This window comes from Chrysemys picta, chromosome 11, assembly GCF_011386835.1.
Source record: "Chrysemys picta bellii isolate R12L10 chromosome 11, ASM1138683v2, whole genome shotgun sequence".
NCBI lineage: Eukaryota > Metazoa > Chordata > Testudines > Emydidae > Chrysemys > Chrysemys picta.
In genome coordinates, this window is record NC_088801.1 from 13791260 (window position 1) to 13815971 (window position 24712).

The following is a 24712-nucleotide window of genomic DNA, read 5'->3' on the forward strand; positions in this document are numbered from 1 at the left end:
AAAGCTCACAGAAACATTTAGATTGATTGATTTTTAATAAACAGATCAATTTGAAGCAGCATACTATTGGTAGAAGAAAAGCGTGTGGGTTTGGGAGCTCTTCTGATTGAAGGATCTGTCATAAATTGATATTACATGATAGTCAGGAGAGGCAATCAAACCACTGTAATTAGTGTAGGTGACTTTCCTTTTTTGGTTAGAAGGCTATGAGGAAGAGAAAGGATGGTCTAACTGGGGTAGGGTCTAAGTAGGGTCTAGGGCACTATCCTAGAACTGTTCTACTTCCTGTGTGACCTTGGGCAAGTCACTTAGGCCAGGTCTACACTACCCCCCTAATTCGAACTAAGGTACGCAACTTCAGCTACGTAAATAACGTAGCTGAAGTTCAAAGTACCTTAGTTCGAACTTACCTTGGTCCACACTCGGCAGGCAGGCTCCCCCGTCGACTCCGCGGTACTCCTCTCGCCGAGCTGGAGTACCGCAGTCGACGGCGAGCACTTCCGGGTTCGACTTATCGCGTCCAGACTAGACGCGATAAGTCGAACCCAGAAGTTCGATCGCTCGCCGCCGAACTACCGGGTAAGTGTAGCCAAGGCCTTAGTCTCCCTGTGTCTCAGTTTCCTATCTGCAAAATGGGGATAATAGCACTTCCTTACCTCCCAGGGAAAGACTGTAAGGTGCTCAGATATAATATTAAAGGGGCCCATATAAGCACCTAAGACAGCCAGAATTTCTTCCAAACTTCAATTTTTAGACTTTATCCAATAGCAAAGTTTCCTCTCTCAGATGCCAATAACTTTGTCTCTGGTCTAGGCACAGAATCATCTGACTTTAGCAGATATTTGATCACTTCAAATATCAGAGCAGTATAGTGTAGAGTTGGTGCCTGTTGCTTTTCCAGATTCCCCACCCACATTCATCACATACACAGCCTTTCAAACAGAGAGGGTGTTCTGTTCATTCTCTCTGGGGCACCTGGCATTGGTCACTATCGGAAGACAGGATACTGGGCTGGATGGACCTTTGGTCTGACCCAGTACGGCCGTTCTTATGTACAGTGCTGACTTCATTTACCTGGGAAAAACACTTCAGGAAATTTTTAGAAGAAGGTTAGGAAAAGAGAACACATCATAGCAAATAGGGTATTATAATGGTTTAGTCCCATGCTCCCTCTCAAAGACATCATGCATATATAGCTCTATCTATTTATTGATCTATCTATCTGCAAAGTCATATTGGGATACGTCTACACTGCAATGAAAGACCAGCGGCTGGCCTGGGTCAGCTGACTCAGGCTTGCAGGCCTCAGGCTACAGGGCTATAAAATTGCAAAATAGACATTCAGGCTCAGGGTGGAGCCTGGGCTCCGAGACCCCACAAGGTGAGAGGGTCTCAGACCCCAAGCTTCAGGCCAAGCTCAAACATCTACACTGCAATGTTATAGCCCTACAGCCCAAGCCCCATGAGTCTGACTCAGCTGACCCACGGCTGTACTGCAGGTCTTTTACTGCAGTGTAGATGTACCTTTGGGTTCAAACCATAACCAGGTTCCATCTGCATCTCCCTCCCTATCTCTACAAGAACCCTGGATCTGAACTAAATGTGCCTTTGGAAAAGTGCTGTGTAAGTTATTCTGGGGGTGATGACACTCAATGAAAAAGTTAGTCTGAATGAGAGGATCAACAACCAGAATGATGAAATTTGCTGACAGGGCCAAATTAAAGAAACTCCTAATGGATTAAAACAAAAAAGTCCATTTAAAAATTGAATGTAAAACTATCTATGGAGGTATTTATGCTGTGTGCATCAATCTAGTACAGGGGTAGGCAACCTATGGCACGTGTGCCAAAGGCGGCACGCAAGCTGATTTTCAGTGGCACTCACACTGCCCGGGTTCTGGCCAGTGGTCCGGGGGGCTCTGCATTTTAATTTAATTTTAAATGAAGCTTCTTAAACATTTTAAAATCCTTGTTTACTTTACATACAACAATAGTTTAGTTATATATTATAGACTTATAGAAAGAGACCTTCTAAAAACATTAAAATGTATGACTGGCACGCGAAACCTTAAATTAGAGTGAATAAATGAAGACTCGGCACACCACTTCTGAAAGGTTGCCAAACCCTGCTCTAGTATCTGATCACCTTACACAAACTATTGGCTTGAGTCTACAGACCCTTTCACCGTGTAAGCAACCACACAGACGTCAGTGGTATTGTAAGTATAAGTAAGCGTTTGACAGATCAAGGTTTATATTAGTGACTCTAGCCTGTGATTCTTTAAATCGATATTCCAAACATCAGGTTAAAAAGATGTATTGCATGAGTGTCAAATCATAATGGAGGCAAATTAATCCAGGATTTAAATCTGATGAGGATTACAAATCACTGGAAGGAGGAGAATCAGAGAAATTTTAACAGAAATATTGAAAAAACTGGAAGGTGTTATTAGCAAGCACTTACAATTGAAGTTAGTTGGAACTTGATGTGTAAAGAGTCTAAAAATCTGACTAATACAGTTCAAAGTGCGTACTTTGTTTAGTTTGCTCATAGAGCCATAATGCAAAGTTCATTTAACACTGTACTATATCTGGAGCATCACAGATTGAAACTAATGCGGCTTTTTAATTTCACGGACTACACTAGTAAGGGGCCACATTCTCAGCTCCTATGTTGATCTGGATCTTTGCTGTGGCTTATTTGACTGTTCAGTCCTATATGGCCCTCTCTTTTAAATGTTTCTGGGGGCCCTGCTGCCATGGGAAAGGGTGGGTTGGGCAGAGTTCTTCAAGATACTTCTTGCCACAGCTGGGGATCCTGTGTTTCATTGCACTGACAGATTTCTGCTTTTCTTTGAGGTGCCATTAGTGTTTGCACACGTGTGGTTTGTTGGATGTGTGATTGCTCGATTGAATTTACTCACAACTTTGAATAAACTCGGCAGCTGGAGATTTCTGAGCACTTGGGTTTGGCAATCCTGGACTTGTAGCCCACAACCCATGTAAGAGGTTGTCCCCTTTAAAATGGTTGACTTTGGCAGCAGTCCCCACTAAAATGAAAAGTGTTCTGCTGCCAGTGAACAGGATGCTGCAAACACTGGAATCACTGCAAGGAGCAGGAGAAGGGTGGACAAACCTACATTTCACCAAGAGGTACAGCAGTTGTATGAAAGTGATGGCGACCTGAAATCTGTAGTGCAGTAAAAAAAATAGAACTGTTCTCTTGGAGGTTTTATGAGCGCCAGTGGCTGAGGGTGGAGTCCAGAGAATATTTAGATTCCTTCCCTTAGGGGGTGTGAATAGCATATCATATTCCACTCTCACCCCTGAAGCTTGCCCCTGCCTTAGATCTCCTTTAATGTGCATTGCTGCCTTCAGCCCCACCTGCTTGGTAAGTAACAGTTCCTCTATAGAAACTCTTTCACTCTACTGATTTATCCTTGCACTTGTCCCATCTGCACTCTCTCTGGAAACGCATGTTCACAGCGGAGAAGGCTCACGCAGCCCGAATCACATTCTGCTAGCCCAGTTTCCCAGCAGGGCACTTACTCCTGGGCTGTGTGCATCTCCGAGCCCCATGGTAATTACTATTTCCCCTTTACAGATTAGCTCTGCCATTGTGAAACTTGCATCTCACACAGGAGCCCTGATTGTTCCCTTATCAATTTGAACATGAGGAATGATCATTCCTCGCCGACATGCAGCGATAACAGTGAATAATAGCACAGAGAGGAAGAGGACGGTATTAGGAACATGCTCAACGGAGGTGCTTGTTATTCTTGGGACAGGATCTTGCTGCAAAGCAGGCGGCGAGTTTGGGGGTGCTGCTGTCATTGCTGAGTCTATCTAGGGTTCAGCAGCAGGAGAGGAGCATTGGCTCGGGATGATAAAAGCTAATTCCAGCCAGGAGACCAGAAGGAAGATGAACTATGTGAAAGAAACTGAAGGGACCGAGAAAGCCACAGTGCAGAGCACACAAATAGCCTGATGATCTCTCGTGCATAGGGATGAAGGAAACAGACAGCAACTGACCATGTGGAGCATTCTGGTGATTCTTTTCTGGTTCTCAACTCTAATTGTAAGTATTTGCAGCTGTTTATTTTATAGCTCCTGGAATCACACGTGGCATAAATAAATATATTCATGTTCCATGCGGCAGCATAGTCTAATGGAGAGAACACCAGACTGGGTGACAGGAGTCCTGGGTCTATTCCTGGCTCTGCTGCTTGACTCACTGTGTGACCCTGGTAAGACATGGCGATGTTCTGTGCCTCAGTTTCCTCATCTTCCACTGGGGAGGATAATGCTTACCCACTTTTGTAAAGAACCTGAAGTTCTGTGGGTGAAAGAATGATTATCTCCAAGGCAATTGTATATAAAGTGCCAATGCACTTCACTGGAGCTATACAGATCTGCAGCAGCTGAGAATCAGGGCCATAAGCTTAAAGGGAAACTGGTTAAAACGTACATTTAAAAAAACATATTCAACATTACTAACCTCTCACTTGTTTCAGACTGGAAGAATGTAATGTTCTGACATGCTTTACAACATATATTTTGGTTTGCTAGCATAAGATTCCTAAAGTTATTGGGCTTTTACCCCGTTATTCACCCTCCAGTACCCCTGCGTCTCACCATCAACTAATTACAAAGGATAGCTGAACCTGGGGCAAAATCATGGCAAACTGGTCAGCTTACACCAGTTTTTTCTAACGAGTATAAAATCAATACTTGAATACACCCAGGGTAAGTGAAGATGAGCTGGTGCAGATGAATACAGTTTTAATCCATTTGGTGAAGATGAGCTGAGCACAATTTTATTGCAGTCAATGCAACAGATTATTTACACCAGCCAGGAATTTGGCCCATGGTTGCTGGAGAATGGGTTAAACCAGTGGTTCTCAATCAGGGATACATCTTTCAGGGGGTACATCAACTCATCTAGATATGTGCCTAGTTTTACAACAGGCTACAGGAACAGCACTAGCGAAGTCAGTACAAACTAAAATGTCACACAGACAATCACTTGTTTATACTGCTCTATATACTATACACTGAAATGTAAGTACAATATATTCCAATTGATTTATTTTATAATTATATGGTAAAAATGAGGAAGTCAGCAATTTTTCACCAGTAGCGTGCTGTGACACTTGGTATTTTTATGTCTGATTTTGTAAGCAAGTAGATTTTAAGTGAGATGCAACTTGGGGTACACAAGACAATTCAGACTCTTGAAAGGGCTACAGTTGTCTGGAAAGGTTGAGAGCCACTGTGTTAAGCTGGATCTAGGCATTCTGTTTCCATGATGAATACAGGTTGCTGACTTTTTGCGTTTCGTGTAGTGCCAGCTTCTTCTTTTTGTTTTCAGGTTCTTGGGCTCTAGCCCAGGGGTACTCTAGATTTTTGTTTTACTGAGAACTCCAAAAGCACCCACTTTCTTCTGTGATTCCAACCACCCACTTCTATCTCCCTACATCTTTTGTGCCTCATGTCCAAGAATCCTTTGTTCTCTGTCAGTCCCGCTCAAACACAAAAACCAGAGCCCCAACTATCATACAACACAATAACATACTGATTTGTTTTACATTCAATGTGCTATATATGGCCATAGCTGCTATTTACATTCAATATGTATAGCTCTGATAGTTTCACCAGTTTAAAAATGGCTGGAAAAAGAGTCTTGATTGTTATTGAAAATGTCAGGAATTGCAGATTTCTGTAAATTCCATGCACCTAATTATTATAGCTGTTTATATTTGGAACATTTTCTATATAACTAGAACAACAAACTTTTTTTTTGTAAATTAAAACTTAGAACCTGTAGAAAATTTTGGGAACCCCTGCCCCCCTCAAACAGGAACAGCATAGGCTCAGGGTGGGAGAAGTTATTTAAGTCAAGGCAGTTAGGAAAGCAACTGAGAAACTCTGGAATCAAATGTTGATTTTCCTCAGTAAACACTAGCTTGTGTGCTGCATGCTGCACTAACATGAAAAGCGGCAATGTACAAGGAAATGAAAACTGGATGGGCTCAGAGTCAATGGGGTATAAGGAATGCAGCATCAGGCTGTTTCCTTTGAACTTGTGTACTGTGGACACTAGAGAGATTAATTGTCTAGTTCTCTGGTCACTGCATTAATGGGTGCTCAGGGCATTGCTGGAGGTTTTCAGCACATCGCAGAAGTAGACCCACTGTGTGCCCAGATCCTTCATTTTTTGCATACTCCAGGTTCCACTGACATCAAAGAACCAAGGATCAGGCGTAATAGAACCTCTTCTTAGTTGGAAACAAAGTCTGTAACTCAGAAATTGAATTCTTCCTTAACTAGCTGTTGAATGTGAAATCCAGCTACCAATACTGAAGCCAATGACACAACTCATGGGAGTCAGATAAGCATGATTTGGTCCCCCAAACCCATCATTTTAAGAAATTAAATTGCATATGTACAACATATGCTGTTTAGGGAATAGTTACTCTGGCAAACCAGATACCCAATAAGTTGCCGAACAGACAAAAACATTCTAGGGATAGAAAAATAATGTGTAATATTAATTCAGAGAAAGATTTTTTTTTTAATTTCTAAAATAACTTTTCGGGGACCTAAAGGAAATGATATCCAGAGATGATGTATGGTGCTTTAAGAAAAAAATGATACTGTTTCTGGAAATATCATTAACCTAGTCATTAATATTTATTTTTTGTATCTGCTGACCAGCGCCTAGAAGAGTTAATATCCACTGTAGAGGATTCTAGGCCATTTTCACCTTTTGCTTTAACAGTTCTTGATAGTGATTTTCCTATTTGTAATGAATGTTTTGCATTGAATTGAAACACTATTGCACAAATATATCTTAAGCAGGACTGCTGGGGTTGTATTGCTAAGTCCTGAAAATGTACTAAACTTCTTTAACAATGTAATTGATTTGAATATAAAAATACATTTATTAAAAAAGGCACCTAACAAAATTCAGAAATGACTGAATGCAATCTAAAACTAACAACAAAAACTAGTGACTATAATTTGATTTCTTTACACATTTAAATCCAACAAGGCATCCCTCTTTTTGGAAGGCTTTTGTTCTAGATCTAATGATTTATAAACCCCAATTTCATGAATAGCTATTTTTCTCGTATGTTACTATTCTCTGTTTGTGTGATTCCAAAAAGTTCTTTTACTCAGACGTGAATGAGTGACCTTTCATTGTACAGGTAGAACCTCTCTAATCTGGCACTCCCTGGTCTGGCATAGGCATCGACTCCGTGGGTGTTCCGAGGCTGGAGCACCCAGGGCGAAAAATTAGTGGGTGTGGAGCATCCACTAGCGCCAAGCTCCTTCCTCTTCCATCCTCCCCCCACGCTTCTCACACGCTGGCAGCCCCACGCTTACCAACTCCTCCTCCTTCCTCCCAGCACTTCCGGAGTGCTGCGAACAGCTGATTCACAACGTTCAAGCTCCAGGAGGGAGAGGGAGGACCTGGGGCCAGCAGCTGGGACCCCGGGCAAAGAGCTGGTGGCTGGGACCAGGGGCCATAATCGGAGCCCCCGAGCGGGTGGCTGGCGTCCGGGATCCCGGGTGGCAGCACCCCCCGCACCACTACTTCCTGCGCCTATGGAGACCTGCTGGCACTCTGCATTGACCTCCTGTGGTTTGGCAAATTCTCTGGTTCGGCACCAATTGGGTCCCGAGGGTGCCGGACTAGAGAGGTTCAATCTGTATTATGATGCACAATGGAAGGGGAAAAGAAGGAAATACTGAATAGAATAGACCAATTGGATGAGAGATGATCCACTTTTAAAAAGAGCAAACTCTATTCAGGAAGAAAATATCAAGAAAATATTCTTGGGTGAAATCTTGGTTCCATTGAAGTCAATGGGAGTTTAACTGTTGACTTGAATGGGGCGAGGATTTCATTCCTGTTCTTTTGAACAGACTCTGCATTAGAAATCATAATGGATCCTATTGTACAAGGTACTTATCCTCTCCTTCGAGGTTCTCAATGCTGATTGACATTTCAGTCAAAGCTGAAAGTGCTCAGCAACTTACACAATTAGTAAAGAGCCACTGCCATGAATTTTACACAAAACTCTCAGTGGCACTTATGCGCTCACGTCTCCACCCGCAGCCTCACCGATTTGCAGCAAGATTTCTGAATGAACGAGCACAGTGTTGACTTTCATAGGATTGTATGTGTACAAGCGATAGAATTTGGCCTAGTTTTGCAAGTGAAAGGCTGGCCTAGAGAATGCCCAACAATTCTGTGGTCTAGTATTCTGTAGGGCCACACTCAGCACTCAGTTATACAAGTACAATCCAAGACCCCACTGATGTTTTTGCAGTGTAACAGAACACAATTGGGCTCCTCATACAGTATTTAGAGTAATAATGGGCCCAGACTTGAACGCATTGATGTCAGTATGCGGGAGCAGGCCCACTGTAAATCATTAAGTGCTTGTATACTGTTAAATAAAAGGTTTATTTTTATATGCTGTGTTTCAAGGAAATAACAAGGAGTCTGGTGGCACCTTAAAGACTATTTCTTTGGGCATAAGAAGTGGGTTTTTTACCCACGAAAGCTTCTGCCCAAATAAGTCTGTTAGTCTTTAAGGTGCCACCAGACTCCTCGTTGTTTTTGTGGATACAGATGAACATGGCTACCCCTCTGATACGTTCAAGGAAATGTCACTCACAATCGGATGATGGGGCTGTATAGACAATGTTACTGTAAGGAGAGTTTTGTGGGTGGCAAATGTTTCAAGAGAAAAAGTCAAACAACTCAACTTCTTTTCAAAATGTGCAGATCAAGGCTACCCCACCAATATGTGACTTGCTGTTTGTCCTGAGGAAGGAAGAAGAACTCTGTGCTGAGACGCTGTCCCAGGAAGGACAGAACAGAACATTTGAAAATGACCAGTTCATGAGTTCAGGTAAATGGTGGATCTATGGAGAAAATTCCAACCTCAGATCTTCACTGTGGATGTGCAGTCTAACACTGTTCCTCTCTATAGGCTTAAACTCTCATAGAAAATCTATGGGAGCGCTGACCCATAGGGAGAACAGAATATCAGTCAAGATCTGTCGTGTGGCTCTCAGAGCAGATTTTTGCCCTTAGCGTGAGTATGACCAGTGAGGTGGCAAAATTTGCAGATGATACAAAGCTACTCAAGATAGTTAAGTCCAAAGCAGTTTCCTTGCCCCACGTTGTTTGGTGTTTAGTTCCTCCCACCCTCATTTTATTATTATGTCCCTTGGTCCAGGGAAGGCAGCTTGAACTCTCAGCAGGTTTGGATGAGCGAAAACTCAGGGAAGCCCAAGGATGAGGTACAGTGCTGCAGAGATCTGCTTGGTAGATATGAACAGCTGCCTAGAACACATCTGATCATGGCCCCAGCCTTGCTCCCCACTGTGGTTTGTCCAAGTGGTATCTTACTAACAAGGAGACAGGTCATAAGAGAAGCCCTTCGTTAGGAAGGCAACTGTGTACAGAAATGTGTACAGTTACTGTGTACAGGGTAACAAACCCACTACTACTTTCCAGCCCCAGCCTGTGACCAAGCCTGCCCTCAGCTACTTTGTTGCTTCTATTACCCAGCATCCAGTGCCTCACAGGAAAACGAAATGGATGCATAAAGGGTGTACAAGAAGAGTGGCATCTCTATGCTTCCCGGAGGACTTACTCTATGGCACAATCTAATTTTTCAGAGCCCTCATGCTGTTGTCTCATGGAAGCACAATAGGTTTCCTTTTCCCCTAAGACATTCCCTGTAGTTGAATATTAGGTCACTTGTTTCATATTTGGCTGGTCATATTTGCCAGCGATTGAAAAGGACGGTGGTTAGAAGCAGGGATTGCCTTTTCACAGTCCATCCTCTCATCTGCTTTGATCCATCGGAGGATCTCAAAGCACCATACATACACATTCATGAGTTAAGCCTCACAACCCCCTGTCATGTAGGTAAGTGCTATTATTATAATTTTATTGGTAAGGAAACAGAGCCCCAACGACGTTTAGACACCTAAATGTTCAGAAGCACCACTAATATGGAGTGCCTCCGTTTTTGTTGCCCCAATGAGTGAGATGCTCAGGGCCTGATTTCTAGAGCTATTCAGAACCTGCCTCTCGTTTGTCCCAAGAGGGTGGAAGTCTTGCATTTGGGGCCCAAAGCTTATGAGGATACTTTGCGAGATTTGGTTCCATTAAATCCAGAACCTAATATTGATTTAGTCTCCAACTTGAATCCCAAAATCTAGTCTAAATCTACCCTGGATCCAGATCTGAAAACTGCCTCCTTGGCCTGTTTCCATTTGTTACTTGAAATCATCCCATGGGATTTGCTACTGGAAAAACCACTGTGAAGAAATCAGTTAAAAACAAAGGGCCACATTCAATCCTTGGTGTAACTTTGTAAATGGAAGTCAGAATAAAGCAGTTCCCATAAGTCAATAGGACTGATCAGTCACCCTTTTAGAGTGGCAGAGAAAACCCAGGCAAGTGAGTGTGGGTAGCTGTGTGCCTTTTCCTGAGTAATGACTTCAGAAGAGTGGTTGAACTAAAGAGCAGTATTTTCTGCCTCCTGTTCGTGTTTTAATGATGGTTTGTTATTACTTTGGTGTCTTATGTAAATAGAGCTGCAGCCTTTTGCTTCTAATATCAGTGAGGTTAATTTAAATTACATCCAGCAAAGGCTGAAGTTGTGGGAACCTGCCAGCACTAATGGCTTCGTGCTTTTGTTATCTGCATGATTTTATGCTTGACACCTGTGCGGAGAAATACACGTGCAGTGATCCTCAGGCTGGTGCAGTGCGGAACCAACCCCTGGACAGCCTGTGGTGGACATAATAGGAGTAAGCATGCAGGAAAGAGGAAGGCAGCTATGCAGGGTCTGACTCCCCCATCCCCTCCCCCTGCTCTTGTATACCTACCCCGGACCCCTCTGCAAAAGCTCTACCTGGTGAATGAGGGAGTAGCTCAGCATGGTGTGGGGGTTTGGGAGGAAAAGAGATTCTGTCGGGGGCATGCTCTCCTTCTGATGACTAACATCCATTAAAAAAGCCCAAACAAACAGGATTAGTTAACTGTGCTTTGCACATTGCTAATTTCTGTGATGTTAGGGCTGTGCCAGAATCAGGCACAAAACATCTACACGAACGGCCGTGCTCTGTAGATTACTATGTGAATAAAAGGAGCCCTTTGGATTTCCCCACCACGGTTTAAGGGAGGAGTGTTACCCTCAAATACCAGTGGGGTATGTCTACACTGGAGCTGGGGTGCAACTTCTAGCTCGGGTGGACGCAGGGCCGGCTCTAGGTGTTTTGCCGCCCCAAGCAAAAAAAATTTTGGCTGCCACCCACCCCAGCCCTGGGCTCCCCCTGCACCACCCTGCTGCCCCAGCCCTGGACTCTCCTCTCCCACTCGCACCCCCTGCCGCCCCCGCACCAGTGCTGACTCAGTCTGCTCCCCTCTCGCCTCCAGCCGGTCCAGCGCTGGCAGGGTTGGGGTAAGCAGCGGGGCTCTCGGGCTGCACCTCAGCCCAGGGTCCCTCCAGCCAGGGCTCCCGCCTCCAGGACCGGTGGGACCCAGGAGGGCAGAGCCGAGGGACTGCCCCGGCAGGGGGCTGAGGAGCTGGGGCAGGGTAGTCCCAGAGGGAGCGGAGCCCCGGAGAGCGGGACGTGGGCCCCGCACGGCAGCACTCCGCCCTCTATGGCCCTGCTGCTGCTGCTGCTTCTGGCCGCCCTGCCGCAGTCCCTGGGTCGCTCAGGCCGCTTCGCCCAGCCCTGGCTGCGGCGCTGGGGGGCGGCCTCTCTGCAGCACCTGCAGGCGGCTCTGTGCGCCCCACAGGGCGGCCCCCAGCCCGAGTGTCCCGCGCTCGGAGCCTGCCTGGCCCAGCCACAAGGTGCGGGTGCTGCTCCCCGACGCGAACCACAGCGGCCCAGGGTGCCCCCCGTGCAGGACGCGCTGCTGCTGCCAGGGCCGGCTCTAGGCTTTTGCCGCCGCAAGCGCAAAAAAAAAAAAAGGGTGGCCGGAATGCCGCCCGTGAAAATGTGCCGCCCCAAGCACCTGCTAGATTTGCTGGTGCCTGGAGCTGGCTCTGCGTGGACGTACAAGTGCTAACTTTGATGGAGTAGCATGCTAGAAACAGAAGTGCAGCCACTGTGGCGCCTGCGGTGAGGGGCTCTGCCCAAGTAAGTACCTGTGTTTCCAGGTGGGGCTATACTCGGGACGGCTAACCCATCCCATTGCTCTCGTCACCACAGCTACACTTCTATTTTTAGCACACTAGCTAGGTCAACGCTAGCACCTGTACGTACCCACGCTAGAAATTACATCTCCAGTGTAGGCATACCCTTAATTACCATAACACTCTTTTTTACACTCCAGTTTATAGGGGGGGGAGATTCTTTCTTGTTTGGAATGTGCTTGGTGCAGGAGAGTGACTGGGGAGGGAGATTATTAGGGAACTGGGATCTTTGTTCACTCTGGCATAATTCAGAGCAGTTATGGGGCTGCTCTAATTTTTGTTAGCTGGCTATTGTTCCAAAGAGAGCATACAGCAGTTGAAAATCAGCAGAATGCAGCGGTGCTCTGCCCTCACTCTGACATGCCTCCTACACTGGGGTCGGGATGGGTAGTTGCCACAGAAGCCAGTATGCCAGCTTTACAGCAGCTGAGAGATACCGCCTTTAGGAGGCACTTCTAGCTGGCCAGTTACATCTAGATTCCAACAGCTTCATGCCACATGAGAATCTGGCCTTATATGTCCAAGGGCAAAAGTAACTAAAAACTTGTTTGTTCTGTCCCCGCATCGTCCCTGGAGAAAACCATCTCCCAATATTACAGACTTGCTGGTGTTTAAGTTGTTATTGTTCTCTGTGAAATGAAGGAGTTAGAACAAAAACAATGAGGAGTCTGGTGGCACCTTAAAGATTAACAGATTTATTTGGGCATAAGCTTTCATGGGTAAAAAACCCCATTCTTAAGGTGCCACCGGACTCCTTGTTGTTTTTGTGGATACAGACTAACAGGGCTACCCCTCTGATACTTGGGAGTTAGAACAGTCTGTTTCACTGATTTTATATCAGCTGTGTTGACACAGAGCTTTTAAACCCAGACAGCACAGCAGATCTCAACATAAACACCCCTGGGGTTAATGTATGGTTTGAGTGAACTGCAGTAGTTAAATTATATTGCTTAGAAATAAACAGTTGCCAGGTCAGATAAACATTCAAGCGGAGGCATTTATCCGAGCTGAAAGCCATTGGCTGTGAGTAAGCTACTTGTTTCTAAATGTGATCACTGTCATACAAGAAGAAATCAATTGAAAAATGACGAAAGCATTTCTGGAATTTAGAAATGTGTGTTGGTCTGATGGAGGCTGATCCTGTGAGGTACTAAGCACTGTGTAGAAAGTGCCACACACTTTTCTCTCTCTCTCATGTTTTTTTTACAAAAGTCTCATTTTCCTTCTGCATCACAAAACAAAAACAAATTTTGAAATCTGGAAATTTTTCACAAAATGTAATTCTTGTTTTCCAGCCAGCCCCGTTCAACAAGGTGTTCAGCACCTTGCAGGACTGAGCCCTTAGTCTGCAAATGCAGCACCGTGCCAGCTGCCTTGTTTCTCAGTCTGTTACATTGGTGGTGGGAGGGGGAAGGGTGGCTAAAATGAATATAACTGAGTGAAGGCAAGTGTAACTTTTTTCATACACAGATAGGAAAACAGGTCATTTCAATTTGAATGAAGAGAGCATCAAAACAAGAAAGAACAAAAGTAAAGTCTCTCTGTGTGTGTGTGTGTGTGTGTGTGTGTGTGTGTGTGTGTGTGTGTGTGTGTGAGAGAGAGAGAGAGAGAGAGAGCACAAAGGGTGTGGGGTGTGTTCTTCTCTGCTAACAGTTTGCACTCAGAATGTCTGCCAGTCATTGCAGAGAGCAGAGACCTTAGTGAGTTAAAGATGCAGTACAGAGAAAAAGTCACAACAGTTACATCACTAAATACATTGCAAGTGGGATCTCAGATCAATAAAGATGGGGCCTCAAATTGAAATAATTGGTGGGAAAGTAGGTTCAAACAGTATAGTCTCAAGGGCATGGCTTGTGCAAGAAATAATGTTAGTCAGCCCTCTGTCAGATTTGACTAGTATTTGGGAGGGAATAATGATCTTTCTTTCCCCCTAACTTGTGACTAGCTGGTGTAATTCGTTTACTTTATAATCACAGTAATTGCTTTTCTAGAATAGCTAAATTAGTTTTGATCTCTTACAGCAGGAAAGCAATCGAGAACCACAGCTGAGCCCAGAATGCTGTACATTAACATTATTCACTCTAACACAATCTCAGCTGTAATGAATGAGGTGTTGAAATGGTAATCAGTATTTACATTTGTACAAGTCTGACATCAATGCAGTATCTTCTGGCTTTTTCTGTAATATAATTTTGTAGCTGTTTAACATATTAGTCAAGGTGTGTATTTTTGTATTTATACAAATGAATTGTGGTATGTACGTAAAAGACTAGATGCTTTCCAAACGGCAGTTTTAGAAAGGCTGAGGTGACCCAAAAAATTCATTAAACCGTTATTGTGATAGAGGAGTATGGGCCAAGAGCATAATCCAAAACCCATTGAAATCAATGGAAAGACTTCCATTGACTTCTCTCTGCTTTTGAATCAGGCCCCAGCTCTTCCTCATCCTGATGAAGCAAGTAGTCCAAGGAAGCTAAGGGAACTACCTGTAGCCAGAGGATGAAGACATCATTGTCTTCAATGGAAGCATTAAAGCCCCATTAAAGTCCTTCAGACTTGCTTTTAAGAGTACAGTACTGAATGTTTTTAATTCTCTGAAGATGTGACTGTCCAGGGAATATGGTCAATGATGCTTCTGTTCTTACAACATAGGCAGATGTGCTGGAATGTGGGATAACACGAGCTGCTGGCCTTCTTCTTCAATTGGACAGACTGTCAATGCTCGTTGTTCAGAATTCTTCCAAATGCTTACTGGAAAAAAAGGTAAAATAAAGTAATTTAAAGGAAAATCCTTTCAAGGGGACACTTTCAGGTCAGATTTCGTTTTTAGAAAACCTAAACTAAGAAAAATGTTTCCATGTTTTTTAAAGGCCAATGACCAGAATTCTGTGGTGTTTGCAGCCTGAATATTTTCATCATTGTACTAATGCAGGAGCGCTTGAAAATGAAATTGACTAAAAACAAAAATAAAACGAACTACTCTCTTTTTATTGTGGTGATCCAGAAGGCTCAGACGGGGATGAAGAACATTTTTTGTTTTGTTTTTTCATTTCAAAAGACTTATCATTTGAAAATATAACTTATTTTATACCTAATTTAAAAAAGAAAAGAAAAAAGGTTGAAATCGGAACAAAATGTTTGAAATTTTCAAAACAAAATGTTTCAATTGACCCAAACTGTTTTTTGTTTTATTTTCAGTTTGAAAAAAAATCAACTTTTCATCCCGATTCCAAACGGGGAAATCATTTGAAATGTTGAATATTCTCATGGGATGGGAAAACTATTTCCCAGCCAGTTCTACTCACAATGATTTTTGGCTGGAAAAGCAGGAGCCTCTGTATGCTGAAAGGACAGCCACTAATTCAGCCACTAGAGGGAGCTGCTAACACTTGAGAAGGTCCAATATTTAGTCTGTCCAGTAGAAAACAGTAGCATACATATCAAAGTTGGATGGTGATTGGAGTGGAACAGAGGTCAAACATCCAAAGGTTACTATCTGAAATCATGGGTGCATTCTGTTATCTGAAGAAAAGGGAAACCATAACTCTAGCAATTCTAAACTTAATTTGCCTTTAATATAAGGAGTGTCCGAATTGTACTGAGTCACTAATAATAAGCAATGATCAAAGTGGGTGGGTTCAAAACAGAATCACAAGACAATGTCCACTAGCATTAAATTTTTTTTAACTCTATTCATTTAGCATCTTGGGTTGAAACCAACAACAGTTTATTTCCAGTGTAGCTACATTCAGTTCTATTACATATACTCTGACTTGTTTGTGACTCATACGTTTAAACTCTTAAACTGCCTCCTGCCCTGTCTTATGCAATTTTAAGGGAAAAACCAAATATACACGAGATTTGTTTATTTGCAAGAAAAACAACTCCCAAAAGTTTGCTCTCTTAGCCACTTAGCTACAAAGAATACTGATAGCCACAAATACAAAAGAACCACGTTAGGGACACTGATGGATCTGAACCAAATCCTCGATCCAAACATCCCGGAGCTCTGGGATCTAGATCTGTATCTGCATCACAAACATCTTGGCTGATCCCTGCCTGTGTAATGAGCTGAAACAAAGGTCAGGACCCAAATATCGTATGAGTGAAGGTCAGATCCAGATCTGAATGTTGAGTCTCACACGCATTCAGGATGGAGTTTCAGCAGAGTATAAAAGAGAGCATGTCATGATTTCCCCAAAATATAAATATTTCCTAAAAAACAAATAGCATCATTAAAATCATACTCATGTACATCAATATGAAATTTCCTTCTTGATTAAGCATCTAAAGCTCTGCACTTTTGTGCACACCCAGCCCCCCACCCCTTTATCATGCCTTGTCCTCTTTGACACACTTAGAGCCTTTCTTGTCAGTTATAGGCCCACTTCTAGGCCCACTTCTAAGCACTGCATTTTGGTTTAACTTAATGTTGCTTATCTCTGTCTGACAGAAACACACCACAGTCTGCTTCTACAGTCAAGGACACGTGCACTCTACTTTGTAGGCAGGCTGAGAGGGAAGGATGGGGTGGGGAGGCGATGGGGAAGATGTGGATTGTCAAGAGATGCTCAAAGCCTGTGTCAGGCATCTTTCTTTCCACCCGATCTTTAAGTGACAGCCTTTTTTCAAGGGTCATAGTAAAGTCAGAACAAAATGTAGATGGGCTGTCGGTATATCGGAGTTGTCCTGTCTGGTGCAGCAGCCCAAATGTTGTGCTGATTTATTCTCCATACAATACTACTGACTCCAATGGGGTGCCACAAGGCATGAGCCAGTGCAAAACTCTCACAAGGTGTGCATCTTAGTTGCTTTTCCTTCTCTCCCTTGAGTATTGGAGGGATCTTGCCAGACACTCCTGCTGCAGAAATGTGATAGCTTAACTTAGAATCACTGGAAAAATAGAAACCATGTGATACCATCCAGGAAAACAAAACTTGTCAGGAACCAGCTGTGGTCATTGGGGAGCTGAGTATGGCCTTCTGAGTCATATCCCTGCACTGGAAGAGTACAACAAGAGATGGAGAAGAGCAAGTGGGTTTGTCCTGAGAATGGTTGCTGATGCGGTTGGCATCGATGGAATCCTGACCATACTGAAGTCATTGGGAGTTTGATTCAGTATCGCCAGTATTTTACCCCATATCTCTAGAGCAATGGTTCTCAAACTTTTTTTTCGCGGACCACTTGAAAATTGCTGAGGGTATCAGCGGATCACTTAATGATCTTTCCAAATTTTGTTTGTACCGTTAGCTAACTACTGTAATGCACTTTGGATAAAAACGCTATATATAAAAAACCCTTAATAATAATTAATTTTTTTTGTTCTACAAATAAAAGCACACAACTCATATTTTAATATCAGTGGTCTTACTTTTCTAATGCGGTGGATGTGCCCTCTCTCCCCTGCCACGGCAGCCCCTGAGCTGGGGCTGGGAAAGAGGGCAGTCTCTCTCTCTTTCCCCCACCACAGCAGCCCCCATTCCTGCGTGGCTCCACTAATTAGGTTGGTGGCCCTTCATTCTGTCATGTGCGGCCTCCCAGACGCGCACCTTACAGGGAACTATCTGCGGACTGCCTGAATGGAGCTCGCGGACCACAGTTTGAGAACCTCTGCTCTACAGCAGATGGGACAGTGGTAGCTCCTGGCTGACAGTTGCGCATGGCTATCGCTATTACCCAGACTTTATTGCTTGGCAAAAATACCTTTCTCTTCAGCACACCATGTGGGCTTGATGGCCATAGCAGCAACCAATCACAGTTACTTTTCTCCGGTGATCTGATGTTAGCTTGTAGCTTGTCTAGGCCAAGACCAGGACTTTTTTCTTGTAGTATGAGGTGCCTAATACAAGTTTGAGCACTATGACGTCAATACACTTAACCACATTCAGTGTGTGATTGGTCCTCTAGAAATTCCACATATAGATTGCTTCTGATTATGCTGCAAATCCCAGCCCACTGTGATTTACCATATGTAAAATCCATACATATGCATGCTCACTAGGGAAAAACTACTGAGGAACATTCCTGTGTATGTAAATTTCAAGGAATGCATCACACTTCAGATTGTAAACTGAGTTCTTGCTGGAAGCCCGCTGCTCAACAGACTGGTAATACAGTCAAGCAGGTGGTGTTCTTTTTCCACGAGGTAGAAAACCCACAGATATGGTTTACTGCTGTAAGAAGGACTTGTATCCATGTTATAATTCCACAGGACTCAGCTCTCCCCTCCTGCTGGCACACATGCGCACAAATCAGATGTGTTTTCCTTGTAAATCCCATAAAAATACACAGATACACACACTCACAGTTGTGTTTTTAAAAGAAGAGATGAGCCATCACTCAGAATCACAGCAGTGATTTCGTACAGATTGAACAGAGCCCTCAGACCTGAGGCATTATTCGTACTATTATGAGCTGGGTGAAACCTTGTTATGGGTTGAGTTAAAACCTTTTTCAGATTGATGTGTAAACACGCCCTTCACTTAAGATAGTTGTAAGAAACACTTCAGGGGTCACACCTAAAATCTAAAAAAAAGAATCTGCCCAGAAACTACTGCCAGGTGGGTGACGGGTTGGGTTCCTCTGGGTATTGTGACCAGTTGTGTGAGAGCACATATGGAAACTGAGACTAGACAAAGAACAGAGAGGCAGAGGGGTGTGTGTGTGTATGTGTGTGTGTGTGTTGGGCCGGCTCCAGGCACCAGCGGAGGAAGCACGTGCCTGGAGTGTGTGAGAGCACATATGGAAACTGAGAATAGACAAAGAACAGAGAGGCAGAGGGGTGTGTATGTGTATGTGTGTGTGTGTGTTGGGCCGGCTCCAGGCACCAGCGGAGGAAGCACGTGCCTGGGGCGGCACATGCTAAGGGGTGGCATTCCGTCCATTCTTGGGGTGGTACTGTCTGGGTGGGTTTTTTTGGTTTTTTTTGCTCCGGCATTTCGGGCAGCAGTCTGAGCAGCTTTTTTTGTTGCTTGGGGCAGCAAAAATGGTAGAGTCGGCCCTGTGTGTGAGAAAGCCAGAGTCAGGCAGCAGGCTAGCCTGTGAGTGCAGCGTGACCCTGAAAGGGGCTGGGGAGAGAGAGAGAGCAAGCTTTTGGGTCTGTTAGCTACAGAGGCTTGGGGCTGTGAGCTAGGAGACTGCTCCTCTTGGTTCTGGTTCCTCCTGTGTTCAGAGGAGCAGGACTTCATGCTCTCCTTGTGGCTAAACAAGGGAAAATACCAGAATCTCTCAGTTTCTAGTTCCAATTGGAGCATCCCGAGGGCCCCAAAATGTAACTAGCCTCTCAAGTCAAAAAGGGGCAACAGTATTCACTGCTGCAAATCAAACATCTTGTCCTCTCATCAGACAGAGATAAACAATCAGACCTTTGAGCTAGGGATCTTCAGGAAAATGTCAAACTTCTCCAGGGCATGAATCTGTGGTGCAATGAGTCATAGATTTGCTGTTCCCAGAACACAAACCAGCAAACACCAGATGTACAGAACAGCTTTGCTTATTTATTTTTCAATTAATAAAATGCACCCGTCACAACTGTCCCTGGATGTGTGAACAATATCGTAAGAACCACACAATACATTGGACAAATATCAATATAATTAACTCACCGCCTCATCAATAAACTGCATGCACTATGCACAGTAATTCTCTTTCCTCCCCGCCCCCCGCCCTGAGAAAGAAGACTGAAGAATTGGTGGGCTTTGCACTGGGCCCCTAAAGGTTAACAGACTCAGTCCCTGAACTCCAGAGTCAATATCCATGGCTGAGAATCACATCTCCAGCTCCCAGATGTTCAAGACTAGGGACTGTTAGTTGAAACACCTCAGCTGATCTCAGTTGTTGTGACAACACAGATGCAGAGAAGCATATGTATAGCCCACAGCCAAACAGTATAGGGCTGTAGGGTCTGGTCTAGCTCCCACTGAAGCCAATAGCATAACTCCCGTTAACTTCATTAATCCAGGATTGTAGGCCTGATCCAAAGCTCATTGTGGCCAATGGAGTTTTCCATTGACTTCACTGGGCTTTGGATGAGGCTCCTAGCCCTTCTAGACACTCCGGTGATTCATTTGGCTTCTGTTCAGCTACTAGCTACATCAAAAAGATGCTCACACCGATAGCTGCGTTTCACCTGTATTATGCTGTCTGCACTCTGAGAAGGGAACTATTCTGCATGCTGTTGGAACACTGCCATTTGCTCGTTCCTGATCAGCAGGTGGAATAGTCATCCTGGTACAGTTGGGAGGCATTACACCTTGCTTTGTTACTGCTGCCACAATACAGGTTTTGTGCATCGAAACTGCACCAGTGAAGGGTGGTCAGAGACATTCCCGAGACCCGATGTTGCTTGTGGCTATGACGTGAACGACACTGCCAATGAGGAGAGAGTGAGTCTGATTTATTGTTTGTAAGTTACAGTTTGTTGCTTCATGAAACAATGGTCTCAGGGGAGAGATATTCCAAACTAGTACCAGAGAGAAAGGATGGTGTTTGCGGTTCAAGTGTGAGATTGGGAGTCAGGCGGCGGGGGTCTGTGTGTATGTGTCTGTCTGTCTGTCTGTCTGTCTGTCCATCCCAGAAGATCCTCCAGTTTGCACACCGCACTCCTTCCCCAAAGTAGAATACCTGTGTTTATGAAAAAAATATAGATGTGAAACAATACAAAGAAAGAAAGTAGATGCTCGTCTCCTAACACGTCAAAATGGGCTGATTTCCAGGAGATATTTAAAACTTAAAGCGAAGATTCAAATGTATGTCTCTTTACAGCGCATCTACTTCATGAAGCTGAAGACCATGTACACAGTTGGATATAGTACCTCCCTTGGGACTCTGACAGTAGCCTTAGGAATCCTGGCCTCATTTAGGTGAGGGGAAGTTCTATGCTGTTTGTTTGCATTTGTTCGGAACTGCTGATTAATCCATAGAAGCCCCACATTCCTTTGTTTGCTTTCAGATGAATTTAAATGGTGACATTTTCAAAATTGTTATAGAAATCGGAGCTGGAAATGCACTCGGGGTCACTAGTCCATCTCCTGTTAGTGCAGGATTCTTCCCCATAGCATGTTTTTTCTGTGCTTTTGCCAGGCTGGTTTCCAAGGTTGGCGCTGCCACCATATACTTCCCTTACGAGACTAGTACATATTTTAATAGTTTTCCCCACAGGAAATTTTTTCTTTGCTATTCAGCCTAAATTTCCTTTTTTAAATGCATTTTTGGGGCCTAAATCTGGAGTAACTGCATTGGCTGCAGTACAGTATTTCAGATTTATACAAGCGTGACAGAGTACAAATTTGAGCCCCAGGCATGTATAATTTAAGTACGCCGGAGGCTTGATTTTGTTGTTTACTCAACCAAATAAACTTCATTTATCATAAATAATGTATCAGTAAAGTGCCTTCGGAACCCAAAATGCTTTGCAAACTATAGTCCGTCCTAAGCCTCCAGGCACAGATTTCCAATTGGCTGCTGGGGGATTCAGCACGTAGTGGGTTTGTGGGTACAAGTCCAGAATCTAGACAGCACCACTGATGTGCAACCAGCTCTGGGTGGGGGGCAGCAGCTTGGCGCACATCACAGTTCAGGATGTGCGGGGAGGGGAAATTTTGGCCAGAGCTATTACAGATATTACCCTCAACTTTTATGGCTATGTCCTGATATCATCCCTGTAAGAGCAGACATGATTTTGTTTTTTCAGATTTTCTCGAAAGGAAACCCTTGGGGTGGGTAAATTGCATGGAATTAACACTGATGTCCCTTTGAAGGACAAAGGGCTGAGTTGATTCTGCTAGGCTTTGAATCTGTAGGCCCTGGTAGCCAGGGCCGGCTCTAGGTTTTTTGCCGCCCCAAGCAAAAAAAATTTTGGCTGCCCCCCACCCTAGCCTTGGGCTCCCCCACACAGACCCCTGCCTCCCCAGCCCTGGGCTCCCCCCCCCACCAGTGCTGACTCCGCCCGCTCCCCCCTCACCTCCAGCCGGTCCAGCGCTGGCAGGGTTGGGGTAAGCAGCGGGGGTCCCGGGCCATGCCTCAGCCCAGGGTCCCTCCAGCCAGGGCTCCTGCCTCCAGGACCAGCCGGGACCCAGCAGGGCAGAGCTGGGGGCTGCCCCAGCAAGGGACTGAGGAGCTGGCGCAGGGTAGCCCCAGAGGGAGCGGAGCCCTGGAGAGTGGGACGCAGGCCCCGCACGGCAGCGCCCCGGGCACCGGTTCCCACTATGGACGCGCTGCTGCTGCTGCTCCTGGTCGCCCTGCCGCAGTCCCTGGGTGGCTCGGGCCGCTTCGCCCAGCCCCAGCTGCGGCGCTGGGGGGCGGCTGCCCTGCGGCACCTGCAGGCAGCTCCATGCGCCCCGCATGGCGGTCCCCAGCCCGAGTGTCCCACGCTTGGAGCCCGCTCAACCCAGTCACAAGGTGTGGGTGCTGCTCCCCGACATGAACCACAGCGGTCCCAGGGCGTCCCCGCGCTACTGATGGCAGGGCTGGCTCTAGGCTTTTGCCACCTTAAGCTAAAAAAAACGATGGCCGGAATGCTGCCTCTGAAAATGTGCTGCCCCAAGCACGTGCTTGGTTTGCTGGTGCCTAGAGCCGGCCCTGCTGGTAGCCTAGGTCTTTGAAGCCTGATTAGATCAATAAGCCATCCCCTTTCTAGAAACATAACTTCATGAGATTTCTCTCTTTTGGGTACAGAAGACTCCGTTGTACGAGGAACTACATCCACATGCATCTGTTTACATCCTTCATTTTCCGAGCCTTGTCAAACTTAATCAAAGACGCCGTTTTGTTTTCTTCTGAGGACATTAACTACTGTGGGGCACACACGGTAAACCCCCAGACTTCCAGAATCTTCAGTTCCCCACCCTTCCACTGGAATTTCACCAAGGCAGTTTGTAAGGAAATGCTTATGCAGGAAAGAGAGCCTGTTTCCTTGGTCTTTCCTTTATATAGAGAGTTACTGGAGAAGAAAGTGTTGTCTTATCATATAAAAGCACCTCTCTCTCTCCCTCTTGTCACTTTATTGTGCATGTTAATTGTGTCAAGCTGAAATTCTCACCATCTTTTACAACTTTGGGCTAGAGATTGGTTTTATTCTCTCCTCCCAAGGAAGAATCCAAATGAATGGGGGAAGTGCTCTGAGAACTCTGGGAAATCCTGGCTTCATTGAAATCAATGGGAGTTTTGCCATTGATTTAGATGAAGCCAGGATTTCACCCTGTGAGCTGAATCTTGCAGAAGGTCACAGGCTTTCTGTCCTCTCTGTGTGTGATTGGGTGGGAGATGGCCACATGGAAGAGGAAAAGGGAGCACTCATTCGACCATGCAGAGCCTGCCCTTAGCTCATCTGCATAGGCAAGAAACCTACTGGACCCCCCTTCCTTTCCTGTCAATACCTGGAGTGAGCCCACCAATCTGTTTCAATATTGGATACCAAAAATGATTGTGCATCCATGTTTACCTTCTGACTCTCTGCAGGAAGATAGATGAAGACGCAACAAAAGCTAACGATACTCTCTCTGTTTCCTCAGATTGGGTGTAAACTCGTCATGATCTTCTTTCAGTATTGCATCATGGCTAACTACAGTTGGCTTCTTGTGGAGGGACTGTATCTCCACACCCTTCTGGTCGTTTCTTTCTTCTCAGAAAGGAAGTTCTTCTGGTGTTTCATCGCCCTGGGATGGGGTACTGTTTGGTTATCTTTTCAGTCAAAATAATGGTTGGGTGATTGTTGATTTATCTGTGAGAGGTTTATAGAACAATAACTGGATTTTCCATCGCAGGCATCCCAACCATATTTGTTATAGCATGGTCCGTCACCAGGCACCTATGTGAAGATACAGGGTAAGCCATTTTAATTAAATACAAGTTTTACTCAATAGGGGAACATGCAACATATACGTCTAAGAGGCAGCTGCATCGATTATTTGCCCATTGAAAGCCTCGTCAGCTGTTATTACTGTTTAACCCTAGTGAATCAAACTCCACTTTGCTGAGGTTCAGTTAGCGCCTGAAGGCTGTGCAGATAGTTAAACCCTGATTGAGAATTGTGACGTTAGGGGGTTCACCCAGACTGGTAAGGGGGTTCTGTCACCTCTTGCCCTGTAGCCCTGGGAACTTCTGTGCTGTGCAGCCTTAGCTCAGAGCCCTGACACCAGCAGCCTGCTCACCGCACAGGGACCTCATCTTGGCTTCCACCGGCCTGACTACTCCATGCAGGGTGACACCAACAGCCCACAACCATCCCCCCTGCAGCATCCAGTCCCTCTCACTGGACCCTTACAGAAGTTAAGTTCACTGTTTCCAAGGAGGCAGAGCACACACCAGCATAGGTGTTGGAACTAGGGGTGATGGGGGTGCTACTGTACCCCCTGGCTTGAAGTGGATTCCATTATACAGTAAAAGCTATTTTATGCACTTCACCAATCAGAAAGCTCTATAAACTGGCATTTCTGATTTTCAGTGACATTCCGGTTTATAGTCTGGTTGGCGCGG

The 24712-nt window shown here is 45.0% G+C and overlaps 1 protein-coding gene across 1 annotated transcript in view; it reads left to right on the plus strand.

Moving 5' to 3' along the window:
* Window positions 1–3311: 3311 nt before the first annotated feature.
* The window catches only part of SCTR (secretin receptor), a 32116-nt gene continuing 10715 nt past the window's right edge, over window positions 3312–24712 (plus strand). Inside the window, exons 1-9 of the mRNA XM_005279849.4 lie at window positions 3312–3390; window positions 3604–4077; window positions 8800–8926; window positions 14891–15001; window positions 20519–20622; window positions 21002–21099; window positions 22913–23045; window positions 23749–23902; window positions 24001–24061. Coding sequence (XP_005279906.2) covers window positions 4033–4077; window positions 8800–8926; window positions 14891–15001; window positions 20519–20622; window positions 21002–21099; window positions 22913–23045; window positions 23749–23902; window positions 24001–24061 — 833 coding nt within the window. The 5' untranslated portion in view covers window positions 3312–3390; window positions 3604–4032. The remainder of the gene's footprint in view (window positions 3391–3603; window positions 4078–8799; window positions 8927–14890; window positions 15002–20518; window positions 20623–21001; window positions 21100–22912; window positions 23046–23748; window positions 23903–24000; window positions 24062–24712) is intronic.